Below are 12351 nucleotides of genomic sequence, written 5' to 3'. Positions count from 1 at the left end.
TCATGAAGATACTCTGACTCAAAAAGACAAACAAAACAAAACATAGATCTTACTAAGATAATCTTTATCAATTCCATTAGGTTTTTTGGGGGTATTTTTGGTACCAGGGATTGAACTCAAGACCTTGCGCTTGCTTGACATAATTGATTGCCCCTTGAGCCCCAAATCTTCCTCCCCTGTGTAGTCATTTCTCTGCTATAGAAACCTTTGTTAAAATGATATACAAGTTCACAAATCTCACTTTCTTTTATGATTTTTACTTTGTGTTTGTGATGCTTTCATGTGCTTGTGAAATCTTTTTGTTGTTAACCTGTCTTTGGTTGATTTAATACACAAATCCTAAGAGAATAGAGGAAAAAAATCTGTCTATCCACATGTCAAGGCTTAAGAAATGAATTCTATGATGTTTGCATAGTTTTTAAAAATACCTAGTTTTAGTTGAGCATGGTGGTGCATGCCTGTAGTCCCAGTACCTTGGCTGAGGCAGGAGGATTACCAAGAGTTCAAGGGCATCCTGGGCTATGTAGCAGTTTCTTTTTTATTTTATTTTATTTTATTTTTTTTTCATTTCATTTTTATTGGTACCAGGGATCGAACTTGCGACCGCCTGCTTGCAAGGCAGGTGATTATGCCGCTGAGCTAAATCCCCAGCCCCTATGTAGCAGTTTCAAAACCAACCTGAACTGCATAGCAAGACCCTGTCTCAAATATAAATAGAAAAATAAACATCTTGTCTTAAGTTAGTCTGTTCACATATCATTTTAACTAAAATGCAAATAAAAATTTTCTCAATATTTTAGATATATGAATGGCATACAGATTTTTAAATGCATGTTTAATAAACTGGACATGAAATTAAGGGTGATTTCATTTTACCCAGTGTAAGATTGGTACTTACAAGTAAAATTGACAACAAATTTTCAAGTAGGCATCTTGCCATCTTAACAGAAGAGCATTAATATTAATCTAGGCAGTAAGAGACTGTGTTTTGTATGTTTTTGAGATCATGCATCCCGGCTGTGATAATCTAGTTTGTTTCTCTTATGTGTCTTTTAAATGAAAGTTGAAAACTGTGCCAACTTTGAAATAGATTTAATTTTTCCCCAAATAAAATTACAGCTTTTATTGTTGTGAAAGGAAATTTAGATAGTAGAATATACTTTAGGAAGGAGTCATAAATGAATATTTTATTTCCATTGTATATCTAGGAAAAAGTAAAACAGCACTTTAGACTGTATTGAGGAGCCAATTTTTTGTTTTGCTTGTGGGTTTTTTCCCCCTATACTGGGATTGTGCTCAGAACTTTTACACTGAACTGTGTCCTAGGCTCCCTGCTTTCCCTTTTTTGAAACTCCGTCTTTTTAAGTTGATCAGGCTAGGCTCAAACTTGTCATCCTCTTGCCTTAGCTTCCCGGAGTGCTGAGAATATAGGTATTTTGGACTACAAAATGAATTCATGGCCAATCTGTCCTACAAAGTGAGACCCAGCTTCAAAACAAACTAAGCCAATCAAATCTTTGATATTTTTTGTATAAGAAAATTTTCTTTACTTTGTGGTCCGTGTGTGTGTGTGTGTGTGTGTGTGTGTGTGTGTGTGTGTGTGTTTGTACCAGGGATTGAATTTATGGGCTTGCAAGGCAGGCACTGATGCTGCTGAGCTAAATTCCCAGCCCTGTAGTCCTAGTTTGTAAAGGAGGATCCATGACTGAAAGGACTGGTTTCTTTAATGAGCAGATGGCACAGCAACTAGTAAATTCAATAAGTCTTCATTTGAGGGCACTTTTTCTAAATAGTTTTAGTTTTTGGAATGAAAAAAAAAAAAAGAGAATTCAATTATGAGTAAAAAATTGACATCAAAGAAATAACTTTGGGGGTAGGGATATAGCTCAGCAGCAAGCATAGTGCCTGCCTGGCAAGCACGAGATCCTGAGTTCAATTCCTGGTACAAAAAAAACGACGTAGAAAAAGAACTTTGGTGTACAGTTCATATGAAATTCAATAAAAGTGTATAATTCAGTGGGTTCTTTTTCATTGTTGGGTTTTATTTTGAGACAGGGTCTCAATATGTAACTCAGTCTGGCTTGAACTCGGTGTAATAGGCCAGGCTGTCTTGATCTCCTTGCAGTAGCCTTCTGAGTGCTGGGATAACAGCTGTACACTACCACAGCTGCCTTCCTCCTTTTGTGGTGCTGGGCTCAGGCCAGGCAAGCATTTCACTGCTACTAAACTGCACCCTCAGCCCCATACAACCCAATGATTTTTGTTATATTCACGGATTTGTGCAACCACAGTCAGTTTTAGAAGATTTTTGTCACCCCAAAAGAAACTGTGCTCCATTTTCTTCCCGCTACCCCCATTCTTTTCACCCTGTCCTTGGTAGGCCTTTATCTGCTGTTTGGTCTCTATGAATTTTCATATTTCAGAGATTTTTTTTTCAGACAGGGTCTTGCTTTGTAGTTCAGTTTAGCCTTGAACTTGAGGTGGTCCTTCTGTCCCAGCCTCCTGGGTGCAGGAGTTATAAGTGTGGGCCACCAGAGCCCGTTCTTCAGAGATTTCATAGAAATGAGAAAAGTAGTATTTTTGAAGTCTATTTTGATTTGATATAGTGGGTAGAGTGTCAGTATTCAGGTCAGACTTCTTGAGTTTAAATTCTTGCTCTTCCATTTAACAGATTTGTTTCTTTGGTTGATTTTATGTAGCCTTTCTATGCTTTTCCCTTCTTATAAACAGGCATAGAAATGGGACCTGTGTGAGAAGCATAAAGGCCAAATGAGTTAGTATATCTAAAGCATTTAGAACAGCCATGGCACTATAGTAAGCGCTCAATAACTTTTTTTTTTTTTTCTTGTGGTCTTTTTCCTTTTTTATCGGTACCGGGGATCGAACTCACAACTGCCTGCTTGCAAGGCAGGCGCTTATTCCGCTGAGCTAAATCCCCAGCCCCAAGTGCTCAATAACTATTGTTGCTCATTAAATTATTGGAAAGAAAATCACTCTGAAATAGTGACAAAATAGTTTTAATACTTTTGACTTGGGAATGTATAGAATTTTTACTGTAGAAATGTATGTAGTTACTGGGGAAACATTTTATGGTCCAGCTCGTTGATATATACCCATAATCCCAGCACTTGGGAGGCTGAGGCAAGAGGATCATCATGAGTTTGAAGCTGACCTGGGATACATAGTGAGTTCAAGGCCAGTCTGAACTACACAGTGAGATTCTGTCTCAAAAACAAAACAAAACTAAACTAAACTAAAGCTGTGGAGTCTTATAGAGCTAATTTACTGTTTCCTTACACCAACTACTTTTTTTTTTTTTTTTGGTATTGGAATTGAACTCAGGACCTTGTGCTTGCCAAGCAGGTGCTTATGCTGCTGAGCTGAGTCTCCGGCCCCAGCCCAACAAATGCTGGAGAGGCTGTGGGGATAAAGGAACTCTCCTACACTGTTGGTGGGAGTGTAGACTGGTACAACCTTTGTGGAGGTCAGTCTGGAGATTTTTCAAAAAGGTGGGATTGGAAGTCCCATTTGTTCCAGCTATTCCACCTCTAGGCATATTCCCAGAAGAACTGAAAGCATCATACCACAGTGATATATGTGCACCTATGTTTATAGCAGCACAATTTGTAATCGCCAGATCTTGGAAACAACCCATGTGTCCATCAACTGAGGAATGGATAAAAGAGTTGTGGTATTTCTATACAATGGAATATTACTCAGCTATAAAGAAGGATCACATTGAGATATTTATCAATAAATGGGCACAGCTTGAGACCATACTCATAAGTGAAGTAAATCAATCTCGCATATATGAATACCGAATAGTTTCCCTAATGTAAGTAATGATTCAAATATATAAAAGTATGTGGTAATCATGATTCCCCATTATGTGGCCTTGAAGCCTTATAAAGTTTTCACTTATTAATTGGAATGGCTTTATTCTGGGCTTCTTGATATGGAAATATTTGAAGCTATAGTATATGAAGTTTTATTCAAATATTTCAAGGAAAAAGGCACTATGGTAACTACTATTAAGTCGGGTTATTTGGTGGTGAAGCACTAGGTTGCTGAAACAGTCATGCTCCGACCTGTATTGTTATGTTGTTAGTCCTCTTTTATCTCAATCTCTTCCTTATTCATTAAAAAAATTATTTAGTTATTTTTTATGGTTTTTTTAATTAAGGGAAAAAAATTTTAAAAATTAACAGGATATATTATAGTAACTTTTTTTGATTTCCTAACATTTGAAGTCCTGTAATACTCCCACTATCTTGTTTTGACTGAATAGACTCTGTTCCGTTCTGTATGATAGTATCAAGTTTGAGGGTATAGGCAACTACTTTGAAGGCAATAAGATTCACTAAGATGCCCAATGTGGTTTGACTATTATCTCCTTTGGAAGTCCTGTAATGTTTACAATGTTTAAGTTTTATTGGTCTTGTTCTCAACTGTTTTGTTCAACTTTATAATACCTAATGAGATAGACAATTCTTTTTAGGAAGCAAGAGGCATTATGGTAACCATTGTTGATAACCTTGTACTCTGTTTTTACATCATGTACTATGTCTATCCTTGGTTTTGACTGACAGCTTTGTTTTGCCATATTTGACTTTATTCTCTTCCAAAAAACAAAAGTAATAAGAACTAAGGAGTAAAACCCAAAATGTGTAAATTTTGTTGTAAAAAAGAGAGGGAAAAAAGTGCTCTAAAGGATACAACTGCAAGTGTGTTTAGTGGTGTTAAATACTGACCATATTAATGTTTTTGGTTGCATCATTGAACACAACTTTGCAGTCTCACTGTTTGAATGTCCACTTTGTATGCTTTGATACTGTGACTTGAGCAACTGTCTCTAAGATGATAATGTGTAATCTATAAACTGGTGATTTCTTACTGTTTTTTTTTTTTTGTAGTTCTGTATTACTTGTACCCTTACACCGCTTTGTTTTGTTTTGTTTTTTTCTCTTTTTCCTTTTAAATTTAAAAAAAAAAAGGAAGTATTTATCCTCTCTTTTTTTTTTTTTTTTTTTGGTACCGGGACTCAAACTCAGGTGCTTATGCCGCGGAGCTAAATCCCCAGCCACTGGGGCTGGAGGTCTAGCGGGGCTGGAGGTTTAGCTCAGTGGCATAAGCACCTGCCTTCAAGCAAGCAGTCATGAGTTTGATCCCCAGTACCGATAAAAAAAAAAAAAAAAAAATCCCCAGCCACTGTCTTCTTAAAAGTATTGATCAAGGTCTGGGGATTTAGCTCAGCGGCATAAGCACTTGCCTGGCAAGCATGCAGTTTGGTACTAAAAAAAAAAAAGTATTGACTAAGAATTTGGACTAATTTGTCCTTTCTTTGGAGAGCTGTCATTTAAAATTTATGTACGTTAATGATTACATCTGTTTATGAAAGAAAAAGCCCATTTACCTAAATTTTTGGTTTTGGGGTGGTAGTTTTTGAGATAGGGGTCTCACTGTATATTTTAGGTTGGTCTTGAACTCACTATGTAGCCCAGGCTGGCTTTGAACAAGGTAAGATTTAGCAGCTAAGCTACCTTAGCTTCCTGAGTGCTGGGATTACAAGCATGCACTACCATGCCTGGCTTGTTTTGTTTTGTTTTTTGAAATTTTTCAGTTTTTAAATGAATAATCAGAAAGTAGTGTTGTTCTTCCTTTTACATCCTTTTGGTCTTTTGTTTTCTTAGTGAATATATTAGATAAGATGCTTGGAATTAAGTATAGTCATAGGTCAGTCATGAAATTTTCTATTACAATCTTTGTTACTGCAGAATGTGACTTTAGAGATCATCTATTAGTACTGCCAGCTTTTGTTGATAAGGAAAGTGAGTTTAAGTGATATCATCATTACCTTTATTACCATCAAACCACAAATAAAACAGGAGTAGAGGCTCTTACCTATAATCCCAGCATTCAGGATGACCGAGGCAGGAGGACTGAAAGTTTAAACCCAGCTTTGGTTACTTAGTTAGATCTTGTTTCTAAATAAAAAAGGATATGAGCTGGGTGTGGTGGTGCACATCTGTAAGCCCAGAATTTGGAAGGCTGAGGCAGGCCGAGTTAGGAAGATAACTGAGTTTGAGGCCAGCCTAAATTACATAATGAAATCCTGTTTCAAAAACCAAAAACCAAAAAACAATAAAAAAAGGTGGTGGATATGAGACATCACTCAGTGAAAAGGCCTTTGGTTCAGCTCCAAGTACTGCAAAATTAAAAGCAAAACATAGTATTGATCATCTAACCATTTTCAAGTGTGCAGTAGAGTAGTATAAACTATATACGTATTGTTGTGCAATAACTCTCTAGAACTTTTTCATCTGGAAAAACTAAAATTCTCTATTCTTTAACAAGAACGTCTCCTTTCTCCTTCCAGCTCTCTGCAATCACCATTCTACTTTCTGAGAGTTTAGCTAGCTTTAGATGCCTCAAATAATTGAAATCATGTATTACTTAGTTTAATATCTTTTTTAAAAAGGCTGGATAATATTCCAATGCTTGTATGTACCATATTTTCTTTATTTCTCAACCGGTAATTGATTCTACATTCTACATTACGAGTAATACTACAAGGAAAATGGGTATGAAGTATCTCTTAAAGACCTTGTTTTTTTTTTAACTTTTTATCGGTACCAGGGATCGAACTCACGACCGCCTGCTTGCAAGGCAGGTGCTTATGCCGCTGAGCTAAATCCCCAGCCCCTAAAGACCTTATTTTCAATTCTTTTGCATATATACTCATATGTAGTACTTTATATTCTAATACAATAGAGCATTTTATGTTCTGAGAAGTACACAGGAGTTAGTTTCTTTATATCTTCAACGTTTGTCCATTTCTTGTCTTCTTTTAATAATGATCATCCTGATAGGTATGAAGTGATACCTTTATTGTAGTTTTGATTTGCATTTCCCAAATGAATAGTAATATTGAGCATCTTTTTGTATGCCTGTTGGTCATTTATTTTTCTTTGAAGAAATATCTATTCAGGTCCTTTCTCTATTTTTGCATTAGATTGTTTGAGTTGTAGTTGTTGTTACAGAGTTGGAGTTATTTTTGTATTCTGGATATTAACTACTTTTCAGATTCACGATTTGCAAATATTTTCTCCTATTTTATGTTTTGCCTTTTCACTGTGTTGGTTGCTTGCTATGTTGTGTAAACATTTCTAAGTTTGATGTCCCATTTGTCTGTTTTTACTTTTGTTGCCTGTGTGTATGAGCTCATGCTCAAGAAATAGTTGCCGTGCTAATTGTGGTAGTGCATGCATGTAATCTCAGCCCTATAGAGGCCAAGGCAGGAGAATTGCCATGAGTTCAAAACCAGCCTGGACTACATGGCCAGCCTAAGGTACTTACTGAGACTGTCTCAGAGACAGAGACACAGAGAGAAAGAAAGAGAGAGAGACACACACACAGAGACAGAGACAGAGAGAAAGAGGGAGGCAGGGAGAGAGAGAGGCAGAGAGGGAGGGAGGAGGGAGAGAGAGAGAGGGAGAGGGAGGGAGGGAAGGAGGGAGAGAGAGAGAGAGAGAGAAAGAGAGAGAGAGAGAAAGAGAGAGAGAGAGAAAAACAGTTGCCAATCCAATTAAAGTTTTTCCTGATTTTTTTTTGTAGGAATTTTAGAGTTTTAGGTTTTTGATCCTTTTTTCTTGCTAAGAGTGTCAGAGAAATTAGTGTGTACTTTTTCTTTCTTTCTTTCTTTTTTTTTTTTTTTTTTTTTTTGTCTTTTTAAAAAAGATTTCAATGTCTAGAGGAAAATTCAGGGTCAGGTGGTAGTGTATGCCTGTAATCCTAGCATTTCAGAGGCTAAGGCAAAGGGAACTCCATGGGTTTAAAGCCAGCCTTGGGCCACACAGTGAGACTATCTCACAAACAAACAAACAAACAAACCCAAAATAGGAAAATTGAGCTATAAGGGTATGTGTGTATATGTATATACATGTGTGTGTGTATATGTATGTATTTCCCATTATCTCACATTTTATGTGCTTGCCTTATTTTTTAAACTATTTGCTTGAACAAGTGAAGAAACTGAATCAACTTAGCTTTTAGCCTTTTTGTTTTCTACCACCAAAGAAATATTAGTGACTATAGTTGCATTTAGGTATATGTGCTAGGCTGTTTTAAAATTTTTTCAGCATATTGTTTCTGTTTCCTTTCTAAAGTGTCATTTGGTGATTATGTGTATAGTAATAATACAAATATTGAGTACATTTCGTATTTATTAGAATGTTAATGTTTGTTTGTATGTTTGTTTTTGAGGCAGGGTCTTATGTAGTATAGGGTATCCTTGAATTTTTTTATGTAGTCCAGGTTTGCTTTAGACTCTCTGAGATCCTTTTGCCTCAGCCAGGTGAGTTCTAGGATTACAAGCATATACCACCATGCCCAGGCTAACTGGGAAAAATTTGAATGACATGTTACTTCATTTTTTTTTTTTTGAAACACAGTCTCAGTATGTAGCTCTTTTATTTTGGTACCAGGGATTGATCTCATGACCTCGTGCTTGCCAGGTAGGTACTGTGCCAGAGCTATATCCCTGGCCTTCATGAGTTTTTTTTTCATGTGTTTTTAGATGGACACATTTTTATAGTTTACAGTTTTTTTTAACAGTTATTGCCTGACAATTAAAATGTACATTTTAAGAGATTTACTAAAACTACTAAGGTTTTAAAAAATTCATTTTTAATTCAGATGATTAAAGTTAATTTCTTGGTCTCTGTTTTAGAGTCTTTTTTTTTTTTTTTTTTTTTTTTTTTGGGTGGTACCAGGGATCTAACTCACAACCTTGCACTTGCCAGGCAGGCACTTATGCTGCTGAGCTAAATCCTTGGCCTAGAGTCTTCTTCATATATATATATATATATTTTTTTTTTAATTTTATTATTATTATTATTTTTTGAGATGGGTTTCATTCTGTAGTTCTTATTGGTCTCAAACTCACAGTGTGGCCCAGGCTGGCCCGGAACTCCTGACAATCCTCCAGTCTCAGCCTCTAGAGTACTTGGATTATAGGCATGCACCACCATGCCTGCCTGTATTATATCTTTTTAAAAGAACATTTCTTTAGGTTAAGGGCATAGCTTAGTAGTAGATCCCATTCCTAGGGCGGGTAAGGCCCCAGTACAACAATGAAACAAGAGCTTTTCATGTGAAATATTAAAGGTCAAGAAGTAGAATTTTGGCGACACCTCAAAAATCTCTTTGTGCCACGCACGTCCTCCCATCATTCTTCCCCTATGTGTAATTGCAAAACTGATTGTATAAGTTTGTTGCCAGCACCACCCCCTTGGGACTGAGCCTAGAACCTTTGCACTGTCCTATTGTACATCAAACCCTTTTTAAATTTTTGAGACAGAATCTCATTAAGAAGCTAAGTAAAGCTGGACATGGTGGCATATGCCTGTAATCCCAGCACTTGGGAGGCAGATGCAGGAGGATCGCTGTAAATTCAAGGCCAATCTTTTTTTAAATAGTGAGACACTGTTTAGAAAAAAAAAAAGAAAGACATGAGAGAAAGAAAGAAGCTAAAGAGCTAAATAGCCTAGGGTGAGTTTGAACTTGCAATCCTGTTTCAGCCTTCCAGAATTCTGGGATTAAGGTCCTGTAGCATTATGCTCAATTTCTTTTCTTTATATATTTACGATCCAGTCATGTATCTATAAACACTACTGCTTTTCTTTTTTCAATTGTTTGCTAGTATATTTTAGATATACATAGTGATCACATTCATCATAAGGAATTTGTACCTGTATGAGATATAATTTGATTTTTCCCCCTTCTCCTACCCTCCCTTTACTCCCTCTTTCCCTCCTTATTTACAAAAGCTTTGTTTCCATTCTTTCCTTCTTTTCTCATTTTCTTTGCCCTTCCTTCCTTTCTTGCTCTTCCCTACCTTGTTTCCTTCTTCATTTGAACATTTTCTTCCCATTTCACAATATCTATTATATATGTTGGCCCTTATTTACACTTTTGATTTCTCACACCAGAGAAAGAGGGTGGCATTTATTTGTACGTGTGTGTCTGGTTTATTTCACTTAAGACTGTGGTCTCAAGTGTATCCATTTATCTTGAAATGCCTCAAGCTTATCTTTCTTTATGGCAGAATAGTAATCCATTTTGTAAAAATCCCACGTCTTCTTTATCCACTGATCGTTGATGGGCATTTGGGCTATTTCCAAGATTTGGCTGTTTCAGACTGTACTGCTATAGATATGGGTGTGCCTATATAGCTGTGGTTGATTTAACTTTTTTGTGGTACCTACATGGATTTATGTTTGGTTTGGTTTGTTCATTATTATGCTAGGTAGATTCCAAAATTTTTAATTGCATGGGGAAAATGGAATAGGAAAATCAGAGACTTATGAATTAGTACATGTCTTACTTCTGACTTTGCTTCTGCTTTGAGCAAGGCACTTGGACTTTTAGGGTCTCTTCTGTAAAACATGACAGGATATGTTTAATGCCTTGTAGAATTCCTTTAGCTCTAAAAATGATGAAACTAGATAAGTAAATGTCCTACTACACTATCCTTACTTTGTTTCGTTTTTGTTTTCACTAGGTTGTCTTGGAGATACCCAGTTTTGTTTTAGATTTCGGCGGTCTTCTGGGAGGAGGGTGTCACTGCATTGTCTTCTGGATCAATTTGACAAAGATTTACCAGTTTACTTAAAGGTTGGAAAAGTAGTTATAGAAACATGTCCAGCGGAGAAGGAGCTCTTAGAACATGCTACATTAAAACTCATTTTCTTAGTTACCTCTTACAGTATTCAGAACTGTTTTACTTTTATTTTGTTACTTTATTATATAGCCTAATTTCTTAAGAGAATGTAACTGACAAGGTTTTAGCCTATAAATGATTGAGACTGAATAAAGTTATTGTTCTTAAAACATATAATGCCATTGTGAATTATAGAAATGGATTAGAATGCTGAGATAGTTTTCTTTTGTTAATAAATCTTTGTTTCGGGCTTTAGGATGTAGCTCAGTGGCACAACACCTGCTTGGCAAGCGTGAGGTCCTGAGTTCGATTCCTGGTACCAAAAAAAAATAATTCTTTGTTTAGATGTGGGGGTGGGGTGGCACTAAGCAGTCCATACTTCCAGAGTTGGAGTAGTTGTTCCCTGTGGTGATCCCTTATACTGTATGACAATGTATAGTTATTTCCTCTTGATTTTCTAATGAGCTTTGTTTATAGTTACTGTTTTTTGAAACAGTTTTAATCATTCAGATGATTTTAGAATCTGTATGTGTCTCTCCTTGGTATTCTTGCTTATGTCTCTAACTGCATGAGGAACATTTCCACCTTGCTGTCCGGTCAGCATATCCAGTATAAATGATGTCATTGGCTTGAAGTCAGCTTTTACAGTTGACCTTCCTGTTCCGCTTGGGCAGGAACCCTCTCTCAGCAAAGTTTCTATCTTTGGAATGTCTCTTGAACACTCTCTTCCAATCAGTTATAATAATAGCTATTATTAGGCACATTGTGTTCTAGGTCTTGTATGTATTAGTAGGTATATCACCACATTAATCCTCCCCACAGTCCTCTGAGGGAGTTCCTTTTATAGATGAGGGAAATGAGGGATATTGAGGATAAGAAATTTGCCCAAAGACATTCCAATTCTTACTTTTCCAAAGCACTTGATCTTGCAAAGTGTTTCCAGCTAAAGTATATATAGTTTAAAAATAATCAGAGTGTAAAATGATGAGCACCTGCTGCATGAGTAAAGAGCTAGTGATGGTACTGTTCCCTTGTCCTCACTATCTTGAATCTAACAAAATAAATAAGACCCTTTATCTTTCCAGTTTCCACCTTCTTCTTGTGTACTTGTGCTTTTTCTTCAAGAAGCTTATGTTTTCTTGTTTTTGCTCAAACTCTTGACCCTCTAAATCTGCAGTGTCTTTTTCTTTGTATAAATTATATCTATTCTTAAATACCCAGTTAAAAATTAGCTGCTTCCTTGTAATCATTACTCTTCTTTCTTGACCTTCCTGTAACAATTTGTGTTTTTTTTTTTTTTTGTGGAACTTACCCTTCATACATAATAATCATTTTTGTACTTTTATACCCTTCCCAGACTATAATCTCCTTAAAGAACCATGGTGTATACATCTCCTTATCTGAACATGATACCTTTGAAGGAGGAGGTTAATAAATACTTTCTAAAGAAATAACAATCAAATTAGAAAGTAAACCAAAGTTTATTTCATTAGGATCTCAAAGCTCCATTGGTTTTAGAGTGTGATTACCTTTCAAATTGTGTGTTAAAAACCACTTAGAGGGGCCTGGGGATTTAGCTCAGTGGCATATATACCTGCCTGTCAAGCACAAGGTCGTGAATTTGATCCCCA

General features: G+C 36.3%; 1 protein-coding gene across 3 annotated transcripts in view; it reads left to right on the top strand.

Moving 5' to 3' along the window:
- Positions 1 to 12351, top strand: part of Dennd6a (DENN domain containing 6A) — a 77554-nt gene that overhangs the window by 20196 nt on the left and 45007 nt on the right. For 2 of the 3 annotated variants that reach the window (XM_063257334.1, XM_063257333.1), the window contains exon 4: positions 10562 to 10674. The exons of the other annotated variant lie outside the window; for it this stretch is intronic. In XM_063257334.1, coding sequence (XP_063113404.1) covers positions 10562 to 10674 — 113 coding nt within the window. The remainder of the gene's footprint in view (positions 1 to 10561; positions 10675 to 12351) is intronic. 3 annotated transcript variants of the gene reach the window in all.

The sequence above is a fragment of the Cavia porcellus genome, unplaced genomic scaffold (genome assembly GCF_034190915.1).
Source record: "Cavia porcellus strain 051 isolate PalLab524CR breed Dunkin Hartley unplaced genomic scaffold, mCavPor4.1 scaffold_10, whole genome shotgun sequence".
Lineage (NCBI taxonomy): Eukaryota > Metazoa > Chordata > Mammalia > Rodentia > Caviidae > Cavia > Cavia porcellus.
The sequence above is the reverse complement of the archived record's forward strand: the minus strand, read 5'-3'. Positions and strand labels throughout refer to the sequence as shown.